General features: G+C 39.4%; 3 protein-coding genes across 8 annotated transcripts; 2 read left to right on the top strand and 1 right to left on the bottom strand.

Moving 5' to 3' along the window:
• Nucleotides 1-511: 511 nt before the first annotated feature.
• Nucleotides 512-4243, top strand: prnpb (prion protein b). Its single transcript, XM_014032708.1, has 2 exons — nt 512-616; nt 1072-4243. Exon 2 carries the CDS (start codon nt 1075-1077, stop codon nt 2542-2544), a length of 1470 nt encoding a protein of 489 aa, XP_013888162.1. The 5' UTR covers nt 512-616; nt 1072-1074; the 3' UTR covers nt 2545-4243.
• Nucleotides 4244-7173: 2930 nt separating this feature from the next.
• LOC106535652 (calsenilin) lies at nt 7174-17967 on the bottom strand. 6 transcript variants are annotated; one of them, XM_014032711.1, is made up of 10 exons: nt 17746-17966; nt 16401-16575; nt 12042-12044; nt 10057-10181; nt 9746-9815; nt 9538-9608; nt 9355-9462; nt 9158-9262; nt 7900-7962; nt 7174-7803 (listed from the first exon to the last, which is right to left on the bottom strand). In XM_014032711.1, the coding sequence occupies exons 1-10, from the start codon at nt 17749-17751 to the stop codon at nt 7756-7758; spliced, it is 774 nt and encodes a 257-aa protein (XP_013888165.1). In that variant the 5' UTR covers nt 17752-17966; the 3' UTR covers nt 7174-7755. The 6 variants fall into 6 exon arrangements, with proteins under 6 accessions (XP_013888165.1, XP_013888168.1, XP_013888163.1 ...); XM_014032714.1 differs by lacking the exons at nt 16401-16575; nt 17746-17966 and adding exons at nt 10345-10347; nt 12314-13992; XM_014032709.1 differs by lacking the exon at nt 12042-12044 and having other exon boundaries at nt 10057-10301; nt 17746-17967.
• A 5031-nt stretch (nt 17968-22998) lies between these two features.
• On the top strand, nt 22999-27075 carry trim69 (tripartite motif containing 69). The gene is made up of 6 exons (XM_014032707.1): nt 22999-23756; nt 23980-24075; nt 24157-24390; nt 24926-24948; nt 25035-25150; nt 26248-27075. Exons 1-6 carry the CDS (start codon nt 23121-23123, stop codon nt 26790-26792), a joined length of 1650 nt encoding a protein of 549 aa, XP_013888161.1. The 5' UTR covers nt 22999-23120; the 3' UTR covers nt 26793-27075.

Below are 27075 nucleotides of genomic sequence, written 5' to 3'. Positions count from 1 at the left end.
TATATATATATATATCAGGCCCTCCTAGCACCATTAGGGTGGGTGGGATCAGCAGCTAAAGGACTGGCCTCGACCAATGTTGTCATTGTGCCTTCTTGGGCCTGCCAAAGTAAACTCAGTCTAATTCATCTCCCACAGATTTATATAGTTATATAAATCTGTATTCATCTCCCACATAGATGTATATTGGCGAAACTAAAATGTCTCCTGGGTAAATTACAGTCTACAATGATAAACATTACTACTAGTAATAATGTAGTCTTCACTTGTTTTCTGAACGTTTGACTGGTGAGACGTATCTCCAACAACGCGGAGCTAAGTTAAAATAGTGATTAACAATGAGTATAAATTACCATCTTTATCGAAATATACCAGTAAGAGATCCTGAAAATATGTTTGTGTTGTTTAGTCTCCTGGGGGGTGGGTGGGAAACACCAACAAAGTGTTCCCGTCTCCCGAGCACTTCCCAAACGGTGCTTCCTGAACCACAAAACAAGCGCTCCCCGACCGGACGAAACCAACACCGTTAGCTCTCAGACAGCATCGGGTCGCTGAGTGAGGAAGGACAACAAACGCAGTTTCGCCGAATTAAACGCTAAAAATCCACCAAATCGTTGTGAGTAATACAAAAATATACAGTCGTATTTAACGAGGATGTTGTCACGTTAGTGATGTCTTGACGAGAAATTATAGCGACGCTGGTCTGTTTTGAAACGAAGCTAAATGGACATATGAGGTAATGACGTCGTGACGGTGGTTAATCGGTGGTAGCAGGTTGACAGCGGACAATAATATCATTTATAACAATTCTTTTTGAATGTACCAAAACATAGAAAAATAATGAGAGTAATCTGATTCTGTTCTTAAACCTTAGCTAGACAGAATCAGCCTATTTTCCTGTTTTCCATTAACCTAAGTGACTATTTTATTGGTTATATAATTAATTATTATGGCTTGTTGACTGATAAATATAAGGATACATCTATTAGTTTGTTTAGCACTTAATATAATAAAAAGTGGGCAAACAATTTGAGATTCTTAATTGTTTATTGATACTTTTTTTCTCTTAAGGTCATGATGGGGAGGTTATACAAGGTGGGGCTTTTGTCTCTTCTCATTTTGTCTCTCCTGAACACTGAACCAACATGGGCTAAAAAAGGTGGCAGCAGTAGTAGCAAGAAAACCTCGTCAACAAAGTCGAGTGGAACGAAGACATCGAGCTCTCAGCCAGGAAACTACCCTCGACAGCCCCAGAACCCCAATCGCAACCCAAACCCGTATCCCCCTGGAGGAAGTTACCCTCACCCAGGAACCGGCAACACCAATCCGGGTGGATATCCCAGGCAAAACCCAAGTTACCCAGGAGCTGGTAGCTACCCAAACCAGAACCCTGGAGGTTACCCGGCAGGTGGATATCCTGCAGGTGGAGGATATCCTAATCAAAACCCAGGGAGAGGTAATTATCCTAATCAATACCCTCCTGCTGGAGGCTACCCAGCAGGAGGCAGCTACCCCAACCAAAATCCAGGCAGAGGAGGATACCCTAACCAGTATCCAGCTGGTGGAGGGTACCCAGCAGGAGGCAGCTACCCCAACCAAAATCCAGGCAGAGGAGGATACCCTAACCAGTATCCAGCAGGTGGAGGGTACCCAGCAGCAGGTGGCTATCCAAATCAATACCCAGGCAGAGGAGGATACCCTAACCAGTATCCAGCAGGTGGAGGGTATCCAGCAGCAGGTGGCTATCCTAACCAGTACCCAGGAGGAGGTGGTTACCCAGTCAGGACTGGAAGTACAGGACAGGGTTGGGGAGCGCCTGCTGCAGGAGGTTACCCCTACAGTGGAGGAGTTGGCGGCTACCCTAACTGGAACCCGAATAATAAGATCCTCAGCCCCAGGTTTGGTGGAGGAGGTTATGGATACGGAGGCTACGGCAGCATGGGTGGGTCCCCTTTCTCTCGCTCTGTACAGAACATGGGATATGCTCCAAAGTCCACAGGTTTTGCCAAGAAAGCTATGCTGGCAGCGGGCGTTGGCGCTGTGGCGGGAATGGCGGTCGGGTACGGACTGGGGCGCTTCCCTCGGCCACACTTCAGCTTCCAAAGCCCACAAGAAGAATATTACTACAACAATTACATGTACCAACGCTACGGCACCAAGTCAACAGATCAGAAAGACTACGGACGGGATTACGTCTACAAGCTGCCCCCACGGGCAGAGACTTATGAGAACTTCATGAAGCGCTGCATGAATAGGACTGACCTCCTGAAAGATCAGGGCTCAACCACTCCCAAAAGTGGCGATGACGCGGAGGATAACGACACGGTCGGTATCGAGGAAATCGGGTACCCAGCCCTAATCGACCAAGTGAAGTCCCGACGTTGTATGGAGGAGTACATGGCCTACTCCGAGCGATTCTTGCAGGAAAAAAAGTTTGAGCCACGAGTTCAGCAGTCACCTAATAGCAGTCCCACGAGCTTCGGGGTGATTCAGCTTCTCACTTCCTGCCTTGTGCTTCTGTCCAGCATGCTCATCCTGCAGTGAGGAAGAAGAGAAGCACTCCTTTTACTGATGTCCTAAATGGATTTCCTCTGCCTCCCGTTATATCTGCATGTTCAGTAAAAGTGTATGTATCTTCACAGTCTAAACATTAACTGTGTGCTTTGACATAATAAAACCAGGTTATGTTGCTGCAGAAAACTGGCAAACAGTAACAGGATTGTTTCATGTTTTTACAATCTTAATAAGTCTGATTTGAAGGGCAACGTTCAATTTAAAATGCTTTATAGACTTATTTTTGTGTTTTATGTAATGCTCTTTGATCATCTTCTTTTCATAATTTAATTTAAATCAACTAAATCTTTTATTTAAGAGTGGGAACTGGATGCTTAGAAAGGTCATTCCAGAAGACCATATTAGATCATAAACTGTTTTTTTTCCACTTGAGATGAAAAAAATCTCTTTTTTTATAAATGGAAAAACACTCTGCATGGTTTGCCTGCATCTTGTTGATAATTTAATGAAGTGGTAGCCATTTTAAAGAAGGGTTTTTAACATTATATACCAAAGATGATTCATAATTATAGTCACAGCATTTTATTATAAGAAGCTTTAGTCACCATAATAGTGTAATAAGTTTTCAAGATAAACGATGAATGTTGAGGATGCCACAGCTGTAGGAAAATAGTTGAAGCAGATTTTTGGTCTCAACGGCCTCCCCAAACCACCCAGACTCAAACATCTTGTGACTATTAAAAGTCCAACCCTGAGGTAGTGTTTCCTGCCTGTTCTAAAAGTATATCTGTTGATAAGACTGGAAGAAAAGGAGCTTTGATTAGCCGAATGTCTAACATACAGCTTTGTAAATAGCTGCAAAGCAACAATATTTGAGAAGAAAGAGAGAGGGAACTCTTTGATCAAAAATGAAAACATAAAAAATATGAATCTTCACAATGATCACTGCAAAACCATAATGAATAAAGTTTGAAACCATCATTTACCTTCCATGCTTCAAACATGTTTTAGGAAATGTGTCGAAACACAAGAGATTATACTAGTGTAAACATTTTGTTTTGCTTTTCTGACTCAAATCACTTTCCCTGAACCCCTGCATGTAAAAACCCCTGATGGAAAAAGAGACGTCGGGTAATCTTGTTGTTGTTTTGTGACAAAAGTTGACAATAATCTGATGCTTGTTTATTAGCTTGTTTTAATTTGCCACTCTTACTGTATTTGTCATTACTGTATTTGCCATTACTGCTGATTTCTTACTGCTGGGTAAGAGTGGCAGATCCTGTATGAAACTCAATCCTTCCTGCTCTGTTGTGATTTTGACAAGGTATCTTCTGATCACTTGTATCTTCCTGCAGCACAGTGAGATAGTCAAAGGTCAGGTTTTGTTGACTTTGTAAATACTTGCTTGTTTTTACTCTAACTTTTTACGCATGGTATATGTACACGGTAACTTTCTTTGTTTTTAATTTAAAAAAAAACCCACAATGATTTTTCGTTCAGTTCCTGTTTAATTTGTTCCTTCTGGCTGTTTTAAACTTCATGTTGAATCCACAAATAGATTAGAATATCTGTAAAGTGCACTTATTTCCCTGCAGAACTGGATATTCTGTAATAAGTGTAGATGTCTGGATGAGTTTTAGTTTTATTTTTTTCCACCTGAGTCACACTTTCTAACAGCTACTGATATGGTTTGTAATGGATGTTTAATAAAATAAAGTCCCACATCATTTCTCTGTCTAATTCATACAATTTTACAGTTAAATTTGAAAATTGTAAAGCTTGTTAAATGTTAAAATAATACAGCATTAAGGCTGCAGTTTACAGTGGGTGGTTTTTAACATGGGACCTTTTTTGTTTACAATTTTGCAGATTTGGACAGGAATTTTATTATCTCGAACTTGTTTTTTACTGTGCCGAAAATTTATTTAGGTGCTTTTTTTAGGTAGACGCTAAGCAGTTTATATTTATAGGAATAGAGTTGAAATGACCAGCAGAAACTTGGTTAAGGTATTAAAAATAATCATAAATATCATAAAAGTTGGCATATTGTCCACATGCATAAAGACACTTAAAGATGATACTGGTCAATTAAATCCATTTTCTGATTTATTTCATTGCCATTTTTGTAATATCTTAATTTAATGCATAGCAATGAGTTTATTTTATCCATTGATAGTAAAATTACTTTTTTATTTATCAGGCATCTGGTGATTTTACTCTTAAAAAGATGCAAAAATCAAAAAGAATATCCCAGCTATTGATAAATTTAGGACAAACCAAAGTGAAGATTGCAATGAACACTGAGAAGGATTGTTCCCAACTTTATTTCACTTTTCCATATTATTGGTTACATTATTTATTGATGATCCAGGTCATTAAAGGAACCACATGTCCAAGAATGAGAAAGATGTTTCCATTAGCCGGGGCAGCTCTACTGAACACTCTCCTCACAGACTGGTTGTATCTTTGGTTTTCCTGGTAATAAGCTTCTTGTTGCCCAGAGGCGGCCGTCTTCCGGCCGTAATGGTTCCCAGTCCGTGTTTTGGCTTCCCGAGGAACCCGAGGCCGTACCCGGTGCCCGTGCCACCCAGCATGCCGGCTGCTGCTGCTCCCGCCCACTTCAGGCCCTGCTTGGAGAGGCCTCGGCCCTGGGAGGGCGACTCTTTGTCGCCGTTGCCTTTCCCACGACCCTTGGAGCTGGCCCCTCGCTTAGCGTGCGCAGCCGGGCACAGAGCCGCCACGAGCAACAGTAAAACCAAGGAGAGAAGCCTCAGCTGGGCGGCCATCCGGAGAGCTGCAAACAGCACAAAACAGGGAGCAAACCTGAAAACATGTTGAACTTTAATGCTGCCGTTACAGGAAAATGACACAGTCGGTGTGAGGGAGACAGGATGAAGAGTGCTGGCAGCGGTTCAAACTGGATTTTGGTTTATTGTTCCAAAGTCACACGGTCACACAAACACAACAGGCATCCAGAACCATCTGTCAACACAAGGATTAGCTGTGGTGCAGATTCCTCCTTTTCAAAATGCTTTTTTATTCACTCTGGTTTTGATCAACAATATAATATTTTCAAATTTCACAGTGCAAGAAACCTGACAAACAACACAGCAACTTATGTACAAACAAAGTTTAGACTTAAAAAGTAAAAGGATTGTTAAAAATTAATTTAAAAAAGCCAATATTGCTAATGTTTTCTAAATTGTGAACCACCTTTCAATAACATCTTTTGATTTTTTATAATAAAGATTTCATTTAAAAACTTTTCTATTCAGACTAAGAAATTTGAGTATAAAATGGACAAGATTAAACATAATTTTGTTTGCGAAATAGATTTCAGCACTCACCTTTGACTGATCCAACAGGAAGGTAACGAAGCTGAAGCAGCAGATCTTGGTCTGACCACTTCCAGAGCAGCAAAGCAGCATGTTACTTTTTATCATCATTTCTATACCTCCATCCAACACCTGCTGTCTCCACCCCTCCAAACAAACCTCTGCTCCCTGCTGCTGGTTCTAGATGTTCCATGAAAGACCAGAACAGCTTCAATGTTTCTGCTGATGGTGAGGTTTCGAATAAATGTTTCCTCCCAATACTGAGAACATTTAAAACCTGGTTCAAATCAGATTACTGTCCACATTAAACCAACTTCTACCTGCTTTAGATTTTTTATTTTAGGGAGAGAAAAAATACACATTTAAATATATTACAGAGTTTTAAATCATCTTATATTGAGAAACAATGGAGTAATAGTAACTTGGTTGTTGTATTTTTACTTCTCTCTGCATGGTGAGTGAACTCACACTCATGGTTAGTAAATGTTTTACTCCTTTCTTCCTATCTTGAACCTGCAGCCTCACGATAAGACTGCAACACTGACCGAGCTGCGGCCATAAACCTAAATATTGTGACACTTCGTGTGATCTTGCAGGATCTGTTAGCACTCAAACTGTAAAGAGGATGACTCTCAGCTACCACCATGGTTTTGCTCAGGATCTGTAAAATTCACTAAAATGTAAGATTTCAGTTGATGCCAAAACTTTGTTTGTTGTACATCCCATAATTACCTTCTGTCGTGTGGCTCATGAGGTATTTTGCAGACAAAATTTATGAAGTTTAAAGCTAAATATTTAGTTTAATGTGCAGCCTTCAGAGTTGTTGCTGAATATGATTCTCAGCTACTATCACAGCAAATCTAAGCCTAGCATCAGTAAAAATGACCAATTTGGAGCCATTTCTATGTGTTTGCTGAGTTTGATAAGCTGTGGCAATTATCTTTGGTTGATTAGTTTATGGTACTAATCCAGATCAGGGTTTGGATCCAGGATTTCTGGCTAAATGTGTCATCTTGAGCTGTCACTGAAACTCAATAGAAGTCATTATAAGTGAAAAACCTCCTAAATTAAAATAATTTTTTTAATTTGAATGAAATATCAGAAAAGTGATGCAAAAGAAAAGGAACAACAGATACAGCTTGTGTGAAGAATCTGTTTTGTGTTTCTGGGTTTAAAAGGAGCTTTTTTAAGGACGATCTGTGGACAGTTAGGACTTTGTTGAGCTAAACTTCAGTAAAACAGTGAGTCATGCTGGTAAACAGCTGCAGGATTTCTGTTTTTATCCATTGTCGTGCAAACAGAGACAAGTCACAGTTTTTCAAAATTTGTTGTGCTCAAATTGAAAAAACTGGGTTTATTTAGTTTATTATCATAACAGAAGATGTTGCAAATACAATTTTATTAATGAGGGAAGAATAAACACTTTCCTCATCTGAGTTAGGATAAAACCCACCAATCAATATAAAAGGCATTGCAGGTCAGTGATTTTTATGTTTTCAGTTTTTAGTTCGACATGACATTGACAGTTCATAGCACACTTTTGTTCCCTTTAACTTCTTCAAATTTCATTTTCATTTTTAATTTCAGGGAAACACTCCTGCTCATCCAGCAGTGGTAACACTTATTTAAATTTATTTTTACGTGCAGAAATGAAAGTTTAACTTTTCATGCACTAAAAGATAAAAAAAAACATTTGTAGGAAAGGTAATTTGAATTGGAGTGGATGCTGCACATTTCTACACATTTCCAGTTTGGAAAAACAATAGTGTTCACTTGTTTTCACTGTATAAACATGTGTCCTTTTGTCTTTTGTGGCCTAAAATGTCCTCTTGATTGATATTCAGGCCCGCAGGTTTGGAGCTGGAAGCATTAAAAGATGTTATTGATCCAGTTTTCTTTGTAAAAACTAGATGACGTTCTCAAAGAGCTGCATGGAAGCCATTATGTTTTCATCCTGCCAAGAATAAAAAACAAACAAGGAAACAATAAGAAACAACTCAATCGCCCAATTACTGTTTTGTAAATGTTCTCAGTTGGATGAGGAATTTACCTTTTGGCAGGTTTCTATGAATTCATCGATTGTCACGACTCCATCCCTGTTTCGATCCATTTTCTGAACATTAAAGCACAAATTTTCACATGTATTACTTTTAAAGATGAAAAAGATGAAAGTTTATGAGCTAACCAAGTTAATGTAAACATAATAACCCACAGGACATTCTTTCCTGGACCAAAGAGATTAAGAAGCAATGCCCTAAACCAGAGGTTCTCAAACTTTTTGTCTTCTGACCCACAAAATTTTCATGGCAAAAACTTGTGACCCCAAATGTTACTGGTCTGAGTACACGAACTCTGTTAATAACCCTAAAAACACAGGCTTTTTGTCAATCTAAACAGCTTGTACACAAATACAAACACTTATTTTTACTTATTTTGTGTTTTTGTAATAATTATAGGGAAAATATTACATCAGCAATTATTTTATTACCCTTTAAATTGATTTCTGGAGATTATCCAATATCCATAATTGGGTCTCAAGCCCAACTTCTCAAACCAAAGTGCAGTGGTTCCCAAACTTTTCAGCTTTTGACCCACAAAATAACAGCATCAGAGACCTGTGCCCCCAGATATTTTTGGATGAGAAACATTTGTATCAGGTCAATAAACGGGCATAGTAACAATATTTTTTTATACTACATTTATCCATTTTAAACATACTAACCTCACTCCTTTGTAACAACTAAGGTAAAAATGTAATTAATTCATAAAATATTTTCAGGACCCCACCTTGAAGTTTTGGGACCCCACTTTGGGTCCCGACCCCAACTTTGGGAAACACTGCCCTAAACAGTAGGAGTGTGGGGGATGTGTTAGCACCCCCCGATGGATGCCAGGAAAAAAAAAAAACACGTCCAAGTCATCAACATGTATGGAAATACTAGTGCCCAGTCATGGTCCATGAGGGTCACACTATCCTGCAGGTCTTCAGGTTCTGTAGAAGCCCGTTAATCCCTTTTTCCTTCAAATCACGTGTGCCACATGGCATTTCCCTTGTTAAAATAAACCTCAGATGATTATCTTCAGACGCTGACCTCGTTGATTTATGTAGTTTGGTTCTGTGTGTTCAGCGGTATCTAGTTAAAGCTCATGTGCTTCTTGTCTTAGACTAACGGTTGGTGTTGGGGTCAAATTCATTTAAGAGATTTAAGATGAAAAAATAAGCCCAATCTCTACCACCTACCATAACTCAGACTGGTGTTGAATCAGTAAAATGCAAAAATAAAAACCACAGAAATCTGAGGTTTTACCTGAAAGAATTTCTCCACGTGCTCAAAGGGAGAATCGTCTCGTACGCTGGGTAACGTATACCTGCCCATCATGTCATAAATCGATGTCATTATTGCCAACATTTCCTGCGGGAAACAAATACAAACACAGAGTCCATCTGTATGAACAAAGTAACCACTGCCAGTTTTAGTTTCAGAGTTCTTCCCATCAACTGTACCTCCTTAGTAATGTAGCCGTCCTTGTTGATGTCGTACAGGTTAAAAGCCCAACGAAGTTTCTCTGTGACGGAACCTCTGAGCAACACAGACAGTCCTAACACAAAGTCCTGTGGGTGTAGTTTAAATAGGACTTACTTTAACTGATAATAAACCATATATAGTTACAACATTCATGTACTCACTTCAAATCGGATCGAACCATTTCTGTCCATGTCGAAAGCGTTGAACAAGAAATGTGCGTACGTGGTCGCATCTGAAAACACATGTTGAGGAAAGGATAGAAATTTAACAGAAAATGGCATCTACTTTTTTTTTTTACTTAATTACTTCACTTTTCTTATAGACCCTGCATTCATATTATTATTTGTGTTGTGAAGACAGAGGATTTACCTCCTTGTGGGAAAAACTGTGAGTAGATGGATTTGAATGTTTCTTCATCCACCAACCCACTGGGACATTCCTGATGATGGATAAACAGAGAAAGAAACACGTGTAAAAACATATTTGGACATCATAACAAATTCAACCCTTGCAAGCTTTTGAGATTATTAAAATGTATTATTGTTTCATTAATGCTGTATGACATCATTGTAAAAGAGAAAAAAAAGTCATTCTGCAATGCAGACTTGAGAAAAATATCAGCTGTTCAAACACTTAAGAAATCCTCTTCCTGCCCCTGACAGAGCTGACTGTTTTTATACATTTTTGAAGCCTCTGTAAAGCGACTGGAGTTCCTTCCTGGTGAACTGGGTCTGGGCTTGGAGCTGCTCGAGGCCCTCAGGCTGGTGACGCACCATGGAAAGTTCGAGGTCACTGTCATTGCTGTCTGTTAGACAAAAAAACAGAGAACATGGGAGGAAAAAAGGAGGAGGAAAAGAGGGAGGAAACAGCAATAACAAGAAAGGGGAAAAAAAGAAAAAGGAGGACTGGGGAGGACCGCAACATACTGGAAAATCAAAAAGATCACAAATGTAAATAAAAACACCCACCATCTTTACAAAAACCACAGAAATTTAAAGCCAAAGAGTAGAAATTACAGAAGGAAAAGAGGGACAAGGGTGAGAGATACAGCAACATGAGCAGGATGGACAGTTTCAGACATGAACATGACAAAGAAACGAGAGAAAGAGGAAGATGTCAAATTTAATAAAAGAAAAAACAGGCAAAGGCAAAAAACACATAAGAAAGAATATTACAAAAACTATAAAAGGCCATGCTGAATAGTTCGAAAGTTTATAAACCCTTATGTCACATATCACGTCATGTCACCTGTTGTGTCATGTCATGTCATGTCATGTCATATCATGTCAAGTTATTTCATGTCATGTCATGTTGTCATGTCATGTCACCTGTTGTGTCATGTCATGTCATGTCAAGTTATTTCATGTCATGTCATGTCATTGTCATGTCATGTCACCTGTTGTGTCATGTCATGTCATGTCATGTCAAGTTATTTCATGTCATGTCATGTCATGTCATGTCATTGTCATGTCAAGTTATTTCATGTCATGTCATGTCAAGTTATTTCATGTCATGTCATGTCATTGTCATGTCATGTCACCTGTTGTGTCATGTCATGTCATGTCATGTCAAATTATTTCATGTCATGTCATGTCATGTAATGTCATGTCATTTCATGTCACATCACATGTCATGTCATGTCACATATATCACATACGTCACGTCATATTGTGACATGTGATGTGACATTTCATGTCACATCACATGTCATGTCATGTCACATATATCACATACGTCACGTCATATTGATATATGACGTCATATATATTGATATATGATGTCATGTCAAAAATCATGTTATGTTACACATCATGTCATGTCACATATGACATGTCATGTAAAATATATCACATATGTCATGTCATATTGTCATGTCCTGTATCATGTCATGCCACATATGACATCATGTCATGTCACATATCATGTTATGTCACATATGTCATGTCATATTGTCATGTCCTGTATCATGTCATGCCACATATGACATCATGTCATGTCACATATCATGTTATGTCACATATGTCATGCCATGTGATATTACATGTCATGTCATGTCATATATCACATCACAAATCATATCACGATACGACACAAAACTATATGATCAAATATGTTGAGATATAAAGTATTGTACCCTATCATTTTATATATAAAATAGTTTGTATTGTATCATATCATATTAATATTATGATACATAATTTTACCTAAATATTATATATGGTTTTGTATTTTAGTTTCATATCATATACTATATCATATTATATAACATGTATTGTCTCCTATGGTTTCATATCTCAAAGTGGACACCTTCCAGCCTTACAAATGATTATATTTATTTACTCAATTCATTGCGTATTTCCTATAATAAATAAAAGTGTACTTCATAGTAAATAAATATGTGAAGAATTCCAATTTTTATGATTGGCTTTTGCCCTTTAATGGATATGTTTAATCTCATTTCACTTTTGCTGGGCAGTCTATAAAGTGTCACCTAAGTGTCATATTCAGTGTTATTTGCTAACAGCACATAGCTGGGACTTAGAAAAAGTTCACTCTGCTGGCTTTAGAAAGCCAAACTTTACAGGTTTGAATGAATTCAGATTTAAATGAAACACATTTCTTGGAACCACTAGAAAGAAAAAAAATTGACCAATAATTTACTCACCATCTTTACAATTTGTCACAAGAACAGATTTGAACGAGACAAGAGAGAGATGAAATAAAGGAGTGGGAGGGGAAGAAAGAAATGCACATGAATATTAAAAAATAATCAGTTTTATACACATTTTATACACAGTGAGCAGTAAAAAGCATAGACAGTTTTAATATGAACCTGAAGATAAAAAAATAGACTTTTAGGAATAATAAAACCAATTTAATGAGCTCATGAGTTTCACAGAACAACAACAGTAACAAAAAGGTTAGGTTTTATCCTACCTTCCAGAGACAAAGGCTCCCAAATCCCAAACTGTTTGAGGACAACAATAAATAGTCCGACAACGGCAGCAATAGCAAATATTTCCATACCGTCCAAACCCATTACTGACTAAGATATTACCTCGGCAGAAGTTCTTTCAGGTAAAAACAAAGAGAAAACGCTTCAGATGTCCCTCTGATGACTCTGACAGAGCAGCTCCAAACATCACCTGCTGTCTGTCATCTTCTTCATCCATCAGCCGCCTCTAATTCATCAGAGGTATTTGTACTAGCATCAGCAATTATGACTTAAACCGCCGAGCAGCCAAGAAAAAAAAAGAGCGTGAGTGCAAAGCATCCTCAATTAAGCAAACAAGTTTTCCTCCATGTGTTTCAAAGTTATCTCCACTTGCAACCAAGCAGCACCTTTTCACATCCTGCTTCACTATAGATACAGAACTAAAGGAGTTTCTTCACTGCCGGGCTCTGACTGACAGTCAGATTTGTCTGAATCATTTCAACCATGCAAAACTGTAAAACCAGGCATTGATCCACATCTGCTGAGGGCTGGGATACGAGCAGCACTTAGAGCAAATGAGTCTGCTCAGCTCCGTGTTGGGCTGCTCGGATCCCCAGACTTGGTCACCGATGCTTTACACCTACCCAGTCAAATGGTTTTAATCAAGACTGGACTCACTACAAGACTGCTGGTGGAGCAGTGCTTTGTAAAGTTGTGTAGCGGAGGTGGAATGGCTTGCAATGTTGGTCCAGCTGATTTAGAGGGCAGTGAAAGTAAAGAAGAATGTGAGCACAGTTCACATCTGATGAGTCTGCAGAACATAATGGACTCGGTTTAAGTATCGGGCAGCGGAAAGCTAATCAATCATCAAGAGTTAAAATATTAGTCTGGGAACTGGCAGAGAAACGTGCGTTTTTATGAAGAGTGAGAAATTTTTGACGGGTTGGTCAGTCAGCTGATACTTCAGGTAAAAGTATCAGTAGTTTGCCTTTAACAAAATAAACCTTAATATAATCATTTCTTTTGGCACTGATCAGTTCAGTGCTGTCATCCATTAACAATTTTATCATTTTATTGTCTCCAGCCAATAAAGCTAAGGCAAGCATTTGCTGCACACATGTCCTTCCCCTTATATGGTTCAGTGTTTTATTTTCTGCACAAGCTTAGGTACCCTGCAAATTGCTTTATCTTAACTTACAAGCCATACAAATAATGCAGCATTTAATGCACCTTAAGTGCTGATCTGTTATTCATCTCTTAAATACAGACAGCAGGAGTGAGGGGGGCTTTAGCATGCAGAGATGCAGCCTCATCACCAGGATTTAATGACTGCAGAGAGAGAGAGCTACATTACAGCTCAGGAAGTATGATAACCTATAGCTGTCGCAGAACGGAACGTCACGATTTGACTTTGCACAAGTTTTAACTTCCTGTTTGTTTTATTTTTTTTCCATCAAGGAATTTCCTCCCAGAATAGAGCCTGGGCACGATACAAACAAAACAAAAATTAACAGCTTAAGAGTTGAATATTTTAGGGTGGTGTTATTTCAACAGTTCAGTATCCATCCATTATCCTTTAATTGCTTCTTCCTGTCAGGGTCATGAGGGTCACTGGTGCCCATATCCAGCAGTCAGTGTGCGAGGGGTGGGGTACAGGCTGAACAGGGTGTCCATCACAGGGCAATAGAGACAAACAACCATTCACTCTCGCACCTAGGGACAATTTACAGTTACCAGTTAGCCTAACATGCATGTTTTTGTTCAATCCGAGGAAACCGGTGAAAATCCACACATACACGCAGAGAACATGCAAGTTCTACACAGAAAGGGCCCCAGCTGGGATTTGAACTGGCAACCTTCTTGCTGAGAGGTAACAGCTTTACCAACTGAGTTCAATATCATACGGTAAATACAAGCTCACTTTAAAACAGGCCTTTTGGGTTGAACAGATTAAACAAATCTGCAACTTTTGAATGAGGTTCACTTAAAAATTAAAAAGAAAAAAATTGTATAGGTCCTCTGGACGGGTTCTTCTCTGATGAAACGTTTCGTCTCTCCTCCAAGAGACTTCTTCAGTCTGAGAGTTTCAGGCAAAATTCAGGCTTTTAAGCACTGCTTCCATGTGACTGATACTCACATCACATGGCTACCGTTGACATCTAATTAGTTTTCAATGCAGTTTTCACTCATTTACAGGCCAGCGGTCACTCTTTCAGAGATGAGGATGTTCTCATTCTTGATAGAGAGGAACGTTGGTTTGAGAGAGGAGTAAAAGAAGCCATTTTTGTGAAGAAAGACCGTCCATCATTAAACAGAGGTGGAGGCCTCCGTTTTCAGTTGTCCCCCTCCTACAGTGCTGCTATTGCCAGTATCACTCCACCCCCTGTTAACAATAAGTGTTAATTAGGTGTCAACGATAGCCATGTGATGTATCAGTCACATGGAAGCAGGGCTTAAAAGCCTGAATTTTGCCTGAAACTCTCAGACTGAAGAAGTCTCTTGGAGGAGAGACGAAACGTTTCATTAGAGAAGAACCCGTCCAGAAGACCTTTACAATTTTTTTTATTTTTGATTTTTTACCTGGATTACTGAGATGCATCAGGACTTTCACTTAAAAATGTGATTTCAGTTTTTCTGCGCACCGTTACCAACTCTCCTTCATGATTTGGTTGCAGCTCTGACAATAATAACTTTAGATTTTGGTCAAATGGGTGAGCTCTGTTTTAAAACACTTTTCTTGACTGATTTTCTAACCGTGCTGCCTCCTTCCAGCAGAGGGAGCACACACACCTGAACCTCAGGTGCAGGAACATTTACACACCACTAGATGGGAATAAGGTGGTTATAGAGTGGAAGTAATACAATCAAATATTGACATGTTTCTATATCGGTGCACGACAAGAAGCCAGAAGACAAATAGACAAACAAAACAATATCACTTGGAAAACATAGAAGGAAGGTTTTAAAACTTTGATAATTTAGCTTCAGCTGCTGCTGTAAAATAAATCTATTTACTGTCTTTAAAGGCATTTATAGGCTGGCAGCCAAAAAGGTTTAATGTGACGTTTTAGGAAAGAAATGACTTGTTCTGTTTTCAGTCACACATCTGTTACGAATAAACGACAACCAACAAGTCAGAAAAGGAAATTCTATCAACCATTTACTTATTATTCTTTTTTAAATAGCATTTATGCAAGAAATTGATTTGAATAAAGTCACAAAATTTGAAACTGGTAGGGAAAAAAAGTTTGCATACCCGCGTAAAAGGGTTAGCTCAATTGTTTAGATTAATTAAAAAATAAAATAAAATGTGGCAACCAGTTGAAAGCTCTGATCTCTCTCTTTTAAAGTTTTAATTAAACATCTTGTGATGTGTTGTTTATGTGTGTCAAAGAATAAAAAAAAATAGAAATTCAGCGTGTCTTTCAGGAAAAGAATGAGGGAAAAATGAGCTCAGCATTGTAAAAACAGTTCATTTCCCGTCAGAGCTGAACTGGGTGGCAGCGGACAGATGCTGTCGCTGTAAACACTAAAGGAAGATGACAACATTTTAACATAACTTACATGAAATAAAACGTAAAAATATTAAAGATGACTCTGAACTATATTAAATGATGCTGTTTGAAAGAGCTTAACCCAGTTGTTTTCAAGATTTACTGATAAGCAAATCTGAAAAGCGGGTCTGCGCCCAGTGTAAAAAAAACACTTGTCTGAATCGGCCTAAAAGCTGCAGACTTGAGTCAAATGATTGACCTACATTAGGCTGGCTGTAAACAAATATGTAGAAATTGAACAAGCTCGGGGAGGAGATATTTAGGTGAAACTAAGTGAGATAATTTACAGCTAAATATGAAAGACTGATTTAAAGACTTTAACCATGAATATGAGAAACATCTTTAATTATGATTTTTTTTCTTTTAACCAGTCTTCATCTACCCTAACTCAATACATTTAGAGGCTTGAATGTGAAAAAGGAAGCAGTTGTTGTAAAATTGATGTGCTCTGCAGCAGATAAGGGCGACACAGTGGAGCAGTGGTGAGGCTGTGCTGTTATTCAGGACATTTATCTGTCTCCTGTTGGGCAGCTACCTGGCCCTTGTTGCGTCGTGCTGGCGATGATCCACTTGACGAGGCAGCACTTCATCAGGGATTTGCGCGTGAGTCGTGGTCTCTGCCACTTGGAGCCCTCCGTCTGTCCTCCTGGGTTTGGGTCTCTGCCGTTGGCATCGGGGATCAGGTCGCCATCCACGGCCTTCTTTTCTGCCTGAAACAGAGAAAGACACTGTCCTCTGAGACAGACAACAGAAGCTCGGAGAAGTTAGTTTCTTGCTTCGTTTTGGATCCTGACATGTATTTAACATATTAACTCAGATCTTTAATCAGCCTTTTCTGTTTGTTTGAAATGAACAGCTTGCTGAGGATCAAGCTGTCGACAGCGCAGAGGAAAAACTTCAGCACGGGGAGCATCTCGGTCCCCATTCGCACCCTGTTTGAATTTGGAGAGCGTGCAGCAACCAGAATGTTGCTCAATAATTCACACTTTTTAAAACGACATCAATAAAAGATCTGAGTTCCAGCTGCCACACTGAGGCATTCAATGACCCTCCCTCCATCTGTGTGAACCGTGGCTGAGTGATACTTTAGAAACTGTCCAAGTGCACAGGAAAGGTACCAGATAGGCACCTGTGCAAACAACCATTCACACAATTAGTCGTCAATTCATTATGCATGCAAAACAGTCTGATAAAACTATGATTTTGCAGCTACTTCCTGAAAAGCTTTCAATGCGACAAACCAAATATAATTTGAATTTGTTGCAACATTAACAGAAGAAGACACGAGCTGTTTACCGCGATGCAGACGTGAACTCTGCAGGAAACCGACCTCCGCTTATCTTCACATATGTTACTGTTTTTGCAGACATGCCACCACTGCTGTGCTAACTGTCCAAACACAATCAGTGGTGTTCTTACATTCTGTCAGATATGCATTGTTTCCAATTGTTTTATTATCATTTTCCTGCACATCACTGCTTTATCTTTACTGACTGGAATTCATTTAAACAAAGCAACCAGGATCCTATGCATGTTTTGCTGTAATCTTTTAAATTTTATTCAAATTTAAGACACTTGTGCTCAAATTAGATGTATCAGGACGTGTGTTCTTTGCACCACATCTCTCTGGATTCAAGAAAACATTACCGAAGCAGGAATTTCATTTGTAACTTTTTACTTTATTTATTGTGTACAAATGTTTTTCCATATGGATCATCCCCAAATAATAATTGTAATTTCTGGGTTTTGCCTCATAGAATAAATTTAAGAACTTTGTTTCCTGTGGATAACTGAAATAAAATGTTACAAATCTTACCTGAATAACTGGTTGGCTCTTCAGTATACAAATTAAAGCATGGATTAAATAGTGGGTACTTTACCTGCATTGTGTCACTGCTTTGAAGAAAAGTCACTTCAGTCCTCCTCCTGCGCTCCAGAGAAGACCCTCAGAGATCTGCAGCAGCTTTCTGCACAGACAGGAGGATTTATATAAAGGAGGAGCAGAGCTGCTCAGTGTCCTGCGTTCACACGCCCAGCTGAGGATAAACACCACAAAACTGGAATCATCGCAGGCTGGAAGCTCCGACCTGAAGTGTGCAGGGGAGTCGTGACGTTCAGCAGAACATGAGCTGATCTCAACACGAGCAGAGCAGCAGTCAGGCGTTTGCATGCTGACAAATATTATTAGAAGCACGAGACAGAGTCTAACCTGTGGAGGTGTGCCAGTCCAGACTCAGACAGCGTGGATCTCTGAGGAAATTAAAGAGGATCCAGGATTAAATCACAGCAAGCCTGAGAGAGTTTGTCTTTAAGTTTCCTCAAAATGAGTTTTATTGTCAACATTACTTTTCAAAACAAACCATAAATTACTCAACATGAAGACAGCTGCAGAACTGTAACAAATATTTGAAGCTTTACAGCTGATTTAGAATAAAAAGTTTACTGTGTTGCAGGAAGAGAACATTCCACTGATTCCTTTTCAGGCCAAATGTTCTTAAAGTGGGTCTGCAGTTAAAAGCAACAACAAAAGTGCAGCATTTCACAAAATCCTGGAAAACAATAAAACAATCAAAAGCATTTTTTATTTCACTGAAAATGTGCAACGTTCTCAAGTTTTTTTGTTCATTTGTAGAATTTTCTTAAATTTTAATTCTTAATTCTTGTTTTTTGTGTTTACACGCAGCTTTTTGTTTTAGTTTTTTAAAATTTTTGTTGAGAAAAAGAGTTTTTGAATGCTGATATTTTTGGACTTTTTTGTCATATATACAGAAAATTGTTGTATTTAGTGTCTAAATTTTCTACAATTCTGATCATTTTTTTTGTTTCATTCTTTGAAATAAAACTACATGCTTGTGGTTTCATTGTTGCATTATTTGAAAGCATTATTGCAGTTACTGGTACACCTGTTTCTTTTATACAAATTCACTGTTTAAAATGAGTTTAAATTCAGTCTGTGTGTACAGTATGTACAGTTGGAGTTGTAGTCCGCCAACCTCCTTTTGTTTTTGACATTGGAAAGTGAAATTACATCCCGGTGTCTTCTCAAGGTTTCACGTTTTCTGAAAATGGTAAATGAATACGAGCGCAGGAAGCTTCCAGAAATAAACATGAACTTTTCATCTTTGACTCTGAAAGTGGATTACTGCACAGGCACAGAAAGTTCTGCAGAAATAAAACACATAGAAAGAAGACCAACTTTAAAGCAACAAAACATCTTCCTTGTGTCTAAAGTTTTTTTTTTTGCAAAAATCTGAGGAAATGTGAGAAAAGAAACTAAATCCAGTCAAAAAAACCAATAATTCTGAAATGTTTTTGACTCAGATTCTACAAAATCTCTGCTTTTTTTAAATTCAATTTTAATTTCCATCTGAAAGTAAGTTAATGTTTGATTTGATCACTGGATACATTCAGTTTTCTCTCTCTGTCCTTGCACTTCCTGCAGATTTGTCTCTCTCCTGCAGACACAGGTTATTTTTAGCCTCCAGTTCCTCAGTTGCCTTTACACACGAGCTCTGCATTTAATTGAAGGTGTGTGTTGCTCAGTGCAGATGTGCCCAGTGAATGTATGTGTGTGTGTGTGTGCATGTGTGTGTCTACACAGAGACTTTTCTTTTATTTCCTCTCTGCTCTCATAAATGTTGCATTTTGTTCAGAATTTGTCACCAACACTCACACGCATGGCTTCACACTCACGTAGGAAGAGACATGTGTCCCCTTTTCTTTGTTAAGAGTAATAAGAATCAAATCATTGGATGTAGCTATAACGATGTAAAAGTTCAATTATGTCTAAGCACATTTAAAAATGCTCATACCAAGTGCTGTAAAGCCAAAAAATGGTCAAAAAGAAGAGTAATAAAGCAATTAAAACATACCACGAAATAACAAAAGAAGAAAGCATAACCCAGTCTTATTTAATACAAAGCCGTTCAGAGTTTTGGTGCTGCTCCTGGAGAAGTCCTCATTATTCTGCTCCTTGGTGCATCATGATCTCCTGACTGCAGTGATCTTTAAGGAGTGGTCAAAGTTACAACACTGGAGAGGTGAAAAAGTGCTAACATAGAAATGAATAAAAACAAACAGTAGGATCTTGAATTATCTTCTAGACGGAGGGAAGATCCAGTGCAGAGTTGAGCAATAATATCAGGAGTCTTGCTGCAATGACAAGCCGATAAGAGAAAAGACCAAAATGAAGGCATGGATTCTTTTTCAACGTCAGTGAATTACTAAAAAGATTTAGACTGGGCCCTCAGCTGATACTAACATAAAATATTTTGTCAAATATAAAAAATATATCAAAAAGAACCCCTGGATTTTTCATGTTTTCAATAGGCCAAAATCACCACTGTGGGAGAAGCAAAGCTCAGTGAGTCTTTAAATTATTACTTCTGATCGGTTGGAGCTTTCAAAGATACATGAAAGTCCTCAGCATAGCACTGAAATAATCTGACTTAATGTTTGTTTAAAACTGAACCAAATGGCCGCACAGAGAAACAGTTATTGGACCAAGAAAGGAGCCTTGGGGGACCCCACATGTGATGGGGCTGCTGAAAATAACGAAACTCACCAACAAAACAAAACTGTATGTGCTAACTAACTGATTGGTGTTTTGGGCAGCAATTAGTTTTACTAATATTTCTTTAAGCAGGTAATTTTGCAGGGACAGAGCTTGTGTTATTATGAAGACCTTATTTACCGAACTGCTGTTTCAGAATCATTAATATTGTTGGTGCTAAAGTTCTTATTTTGCCTTCCTCCTCTTCTTCTGTGGTGTCTCTGACAAATAACAGATAAATCTATGGTTTCTGGATTCATATGTTCTTAAAAAGGCAAAACTGCTACTTTGTTTTTGCAGTGTGGTTTTGGAAAAACATATATTGATCTTATTTTTTAAACCCAAGCATGATGCAGCAGACCTCATCGTTGCCCCACCCTCTCAGGTTTTCTACCCATGAGAATGACAAAAATTAAAATAAAAAGACCTTTTAATGATTTAATTAACTCAAAAATGATAATCCCCTCATTATGTTTTATTAGGGACCACTGAAGGTCGTGGGTTAATTACACTGCGTGCCTTTTATTATACTGCTTTCTCTCTGTGGACACCCCCTGTAGAAGAGAAGAGATAAAAGTTTTATACCTCACTGCCTGTCTGCTCCTTCCAGTCACTGCACATCATAACTAATGCAGCACTCACTCCATATGTGACCTGATTTTTGTCTCTTTCTCAGGACGACACTGAAGTGAGCAGCACTATAAAGAAGAAATATACTGTTTATATAAAAACTCATCAGTGGACTTCAGCGGACAACACCACATTATAAAATGTCCTAAAACAACAAATACATGAAAATAACAGCATTTAAGAAAGCAAAACAGAAAAATACTGCACACATGTAAACTTACACAATTTTTTTGTTTAAATATGGTTTTACTGTTAAGCTTTTATTTTATTGTTTTGTCAGACAATAAATATGTTTACTGTTTTATGTACAAGCTTAGTTGAGCTTTTTTTTTAAAAATCTAATATTTTATTTGTAAGAATCAGAAATCTGAGAATAAACCTGAAGCATGTTTGTTTAAAGTAATAAAAAATAAAAATAAAAATCTGTCTAGTTGTCATGATAGATCTTGGATTTAGTTTTCATCTTTGACACTAGATGTCGCTGTTGTTCACAACAACCATGGAGATGTGTAACTCCATTCAAGTCTATGACAATAACCTATCAAACAAGTAGGTGTGTTTGGGTGATTGGATAATTAGACACAAAAAAAAAAAAAAAACAACAACAACAAGCAAAAATAGATTTTTCTATTATGGTGAATAAATATTAAAAATATATATTGTTTTGGTTGAAACTAGAAAGGGCCACATGTGACACCAGAGCCGTGGATTGCAGAGCCCTGCCTTGAAACTTGATTAAACAGAGCTTTAAATGTGCAGAACAGTGTGAAAGAAGAAATCAATGTGAACAATTAACATATCAAATTAAAAATTGTTTTATAAATGTCCATCAGTCACATTTTAAACAGAAACAATACATAAACTTAGCACAAAAAGTAAGGAAATTTATGTTTTAGTAGATTATTTATTTGCTGTAACAATGCTTCTTGATTAATAAATCTTGAATAAATCTTATTTTATTGAAAAGTCAGTTAACTTATATTTTTAATGGTGCCACATTTGTAAGGAACATGCATTTGTGGGATGAGCAGTGGAGCTGAGTATGTGGGTTGTGTACATGAAATAACTGCCAAACATCTTATTTTACTGTTGACTCTTGTTTTGAGCTTCTAGAAACCCAGGTGCTGCCAATCAGGTGCCCGGTTGAAGATTTATTGCCAAGAAAAAACATTGTTACAACAAAGAAACAATCTACCACATAAGTCCTTACTTTTGGGTTAGCTATATTGCTCTTTTACAAAATTATAAGTCCAAATCCTTAGAAGAAAAACATTTTCTGTAAACCCAAGTACTTGTGCAACAAAGTAAAACTATCTGAAATCTTTCACATAAGAGAATAATTTTGAAAAAGTCCCAAGTCAAACAGCCAAAACTGACGTAATGAGACTTTTGTTTTCCTCCTGAAATCTGCAACCATGTTAAATAAGCTCCATCCATCTGGGTTTAGTTTATCAGCCTGATGCAACGTCGGGTAATTCCCATTTCTGCTACATCAGAACTTATTTTGTTGTGTGCTTCAAAACTTTCAGTCACAACAACGACAACTCTCAGCTTACATGTAATCACATAGGATGCCTTTAAGAGTTTTTTTTCTTTTTTCCCCCTCTTCGCTCATCGTCCAGATTTTAATGACTTTGTTTACTTTTTAGTGAGAGCAGCTGCCAAAAAAAGAAGCAGACAATCTGTTTCCTGTGAACGGTTTGTTGCTGCTCTCTGTCTCAAGCACAGAATAGAACAGATTAACATTTTCACGCCTCAGCAGATCTGGGGAAGCAAACCTTCCACAAATACCTCACAAATCAGACGTGCCAAGAGAAAAAAGGGGCGATATTTACAGTCTGCCTCAGTTTCCCGATACTGTGACGTCTGGGGGAGGAAAAGGGGGGCCCACAGAGATTCCCTTCATATCTGTTGTGGAGGCTGAGGCTACTTCTGCACCACCCCCTTTCATTTCCCCAGCAATCAACAGGAAGACTGGAGGCAAAAGATAGAGGCTGCACTCTGCAAGAGAGGAAGGACGCAGACGTCCAGCTGTAGAGTCCGGACAAAGAGAAACATAACAGAGGTGAAGAAATGAGCAATAACCAGAACGAGGTGAAGAAAATCCAGTCAGTTTATCTGCAGAACTTGGAGAAACTGAACCAGGGACTAAAGCCTGAGAAGAAGAACTGGAAACCTAAAGAAGGAGAGTTTGTTGTGCAAACATCAATGGAAAAGCTGCGACTACCTCCCAAAACCGGACAAGTGGCCAAAAGCTCAGCTAACAGGATCAGCAGAGACCTGACCTGCTCCATATGCTTGGATCTCTTCAAGCTGCCTGTGTCTTTGCCCTGCGATCACACCTTCTGCAAAGGCTGCATTGAGGGTTACTGGGCAGGGCCCCGAGGCCCCGGGCAGGGGGGCACGGGCTCCTGCCCCCAGTGCAGGAAGGTGTACCCTGGGCAGAGCTACCGGCCCAACCGCATTGTCGCCAACATCGTGGAGAGCTACTGTCAGGGTCTGGAGGAGAGTGGGAGTGGAGGCTGCCTGTCGGACACCGGGCCAGCGGAGAAGGTCCCGGCTCCGGTGCCCTGCTGCAGCCGGCACAGGGAGGAGCTGAAGCTGTACTGCGAGGAGGACCAGGAGCTGGTGTGCCTGGTGTGCGGCGTCTCCCAGGAACACAGAAACCACACCATGATGTGCGTCCAGGAGGCTGAGCAGAAATACAGGGTGAGTTCAACTCTCAAGTGTCTGCAGAACGCTGTGCATCATTTTCTGCATCGAGGGTAAAGTTTGGATTGCAAAAAGTAAATTTTCTGCACCAGCGTTGAATTTTATGGCATTTCTAGTGCCGTCTATGTTTTGTCTCTCCTGCAGCTCATAAACGTAGTAGTGACTCTGTGTTTAAAGTGAGTCATGGGGGGACAATGATGTTTTGTTTCTGCCTTGGCAGGGCTTTCTAAACAGCTCCATGGATTCCTTGAAAGCTGAGCTCAACACAGCTCTGCAGTGTGACAGGGAAGCTGAGGATGAAGTCAAAAAGCTCAAGGTGAGACGGTTGATAAAACACACCAACACGCGCACCTTTCCGGTCCATGCAACGTTTCGCTCGTCTCCATCCCCGCCTCAGGAGCACACGGCAGACCTGAAGCAGCGCATCGAGGCCCAGTTCAGTGACCTGCACCAGTTCCTGTATCAGGAGGAGAAGCTGCTGCAGGTGAAGCTGAAGACTGAGGAGCGGAGGGAGCTGATCCGCCTGGATGAGCACAAGGCCCTGCTGTGCGTGGAGATCTCCCGTCTGCAGAGGGCCGTGCACGAGATAGAGGACAAACTCAGAGAGCAGGACCCGTTCACTCTGCTCCGGGTCAGTTCAGCTCAGATAAAACTCAAACACAATGTTGCACAGTTAGGGAAAGCTGAGCTCTTCGAGATGTTGACACAAATGAATTGAAGTACATTTGTGCCAACAGACTCCAGAATAACTGAGAAGGGTGTGACTACTTTTGGTTTTCAAGTTTCCAGACTTCTCCTAAAGGTCATAATCATATCAGAATGCATGCATAACACATTAATAACGTCAGCACTGCTGCTTGTTTTCTACTAAACAAAGGACCCTTCCTTTTGGTGAGCTCAGACAGGATGTAGGTTAATAACCTCCTTCCCTCTTCTGGGGAATAGGGACTTCAGCTCAGGCACGTTGCCATTCTTTCTGGCGGGACTTTCCCCCGGCCACAGAAAGATCCCACAGGGTGGGATAGCATACGCTCAGACGTTGAAGTAATGTGGAAAAAGGTTTCACTTCTCTGGAGGAAAAAAAAAAGAGAAGAAAAGAAAAAAACTAATTAACGGTTTGTGTTTGTGTCTCTTCCTCTGTGTTTATTTCTGGGTCTCGTTTTCAGAGCATCAAAGTCCTGCTCCAGAGGTGAGTGTGGGAAACTTTGAACTCCTTGAAAGGATCTGTTGATGTTTGTATGATGTCTTACTGTTTGACTTTGCTTTTGTTGGCAGACCTTCTCTGAAGTTTGAGAAACCGGTGCTCACACCCCCGAGCCTGTGCGAGGGCCGCTTCGCTGGACCTCTGCAGTACAGAGCCTGGAAATCTATGAAGGGAAGCCTTTATCCAGGTATTTGATCCAACACTGACTGCAGAGTTACTAGGATCACATTTGGTAGCAGTACATATGTAGTTATTAGCTTTCTATTCCCAGAGCTCGACTGGTGACAGAAGGAGAGAGGGCTTTTATAGTCAGGGCTCCCAGTTGGTGGAATGCCCTCCATTAAAGATTACTCATTGTTTTCTTTTAGATTTTAAGACTTACTTTTATAATAAGGCTTTTAATGTTTGATAATGTTTTTTGGTTTTTGGTTTTATTTTAATTGATTTGGTATATTTTGTTTCATGATGTCTTTTATGATGTTTAAATTTTATTTTTTTCTATGTAAAGCACTTTGTGACGTTTGTTTAGAAAAGGTGCTGTACAAATAAAGTTATTATTATTATTACTGGATATGTACCAGGTACCAGGTAAGTACAAGCCAGGTATAATGTACCTAGTACATTCCAGGCATGTACCTAGTAAGTATCCAGTACATACCTAAAACCTACCAGGTAAGAATTACGAATGTACTTTTAAGTACCAAGTAGGTACCTGGTATGTACCAGAAATGTACCTATACATACCACATATGAATAATGCACTTACCTGGTAAGTATAAAATACATACCCAATAAATACTAGTTAAGTACCTGGTACATATGTAAGTATAAGTATTAGGTATTTAATACCATGTACATACCCACATAGCAATATGTCTGGCCCAGTTCTGGCCCACATAATGCAATAAAGCTCGGCCCAGATACCACAAAGAATGATGGCCCTTTGGTGGCCCAGATGTGGTTTGCCAGAGGTGGTCCATGCATGGGTTAGCACCACATAAATCAAACTACAACTGGACCAGATGTGGCATTGACAGATTTGGGACACATAAACAAAACAACTGGGCCAGATCTGGCCCACATCCAGTTGACAAACCACTTGCCCAGAAGTCAGCCTAAAGTGCCTGCTTGATACCAGATCTGGCCCACACCTGTCTGCTATGTGGGTATTATGTGTCTGGTGCATACTGTATATGCACCAACCATATACATGATGCATACCAGGTAAGTATCAGGTGCATTATGGGTATTTCTGCCTGGCGTTTACCGTCTGTCTTTGTTTAGTTCCAGCAGCCATCACGTTTAACTCCAGCACAGCCAACCCATGGCTCAGCCTGAGCTCCTCCCTCACCTGCGTCCGCTACCAGAACTTTAACCACACCGTGGAGGACAACCCCGACAGGTTCAATGCCGCCTTGTCGCTTCTCGGAAGCCAGGGCTTCACTCACGGGCGACACTACTGGGAGATCGAGGTCTACAGCAGCACGGTCTGGACAGTAGGGGTGGCCCGGGAGTCGGTGTCCAGGAAAGGAGTCATCAAAGCCCTTCCAACCAATGGCTTCTGGACTCTCTCCCTCTCTTACGGGATTCAATACATGGCGGGTACATCCCCTCCAACTGTACTGTCCCTGGAGGAGCCGCTGGCCCGGATCGGCGTATATCTGGACTACAAGCGGGGCCTGGTTTCCTTTTACAATGCTGAAAGCATGACACACCTGTACACCTTCAGGGAGACCTTCACAGAGACTCTGTTCCCGTACTTCAACCTCGGCTTCCTGGATAAAGTGCATGAAAACGAGCCTCTCAAAGTTTTCCTACCAAAGATTTAAAGACAAAAAAGGAATAGAGTGAACAATTACCAACCCTTCTTGATTTAAAAAACAGAAATATCATTCATACTTTTTCATTGTACAGAACTGTGAAATCAAATCGATTCAAGTGTGTAAAGTATATACAATTTTATATTTATGTATCTCAAAAGATCGAGTTGCTCAGAACCATAACATTTAAAATTTATGAGTTTGTATTTAAATCTTCTGCTACACATTTTGTTTCTGAGAAGCTGTGCTTCATTGAAGAATATACTGTGTAAAATAAAGACATTAAAGAGTA

The sequence above is a fragment of the Austrofundulus limnaeus genome, unplaced genomic scaffold (assembly GCF_001266775.1).
Source record: "Austrofundulus limnaeus strain Quisiro unplaced genomic scaffold, Austrofundulus_limnaeus-1.0 Scaffold1518, whole genome shotgun sequence".
In the NCBI taxonomy this organism is placed as follows: domain Eukaryota; kingdom Metazoa; phylum Chordata; class Actinopteri; order Cyprinodontiformes; family Rivulidae; genus Austrofundulus; species Austrofundulus limnaeus.
Note: the sequence above shows the minus strand (reverse complement) of the source record. Positions and strands in the feature narration are given on the sequence as shown.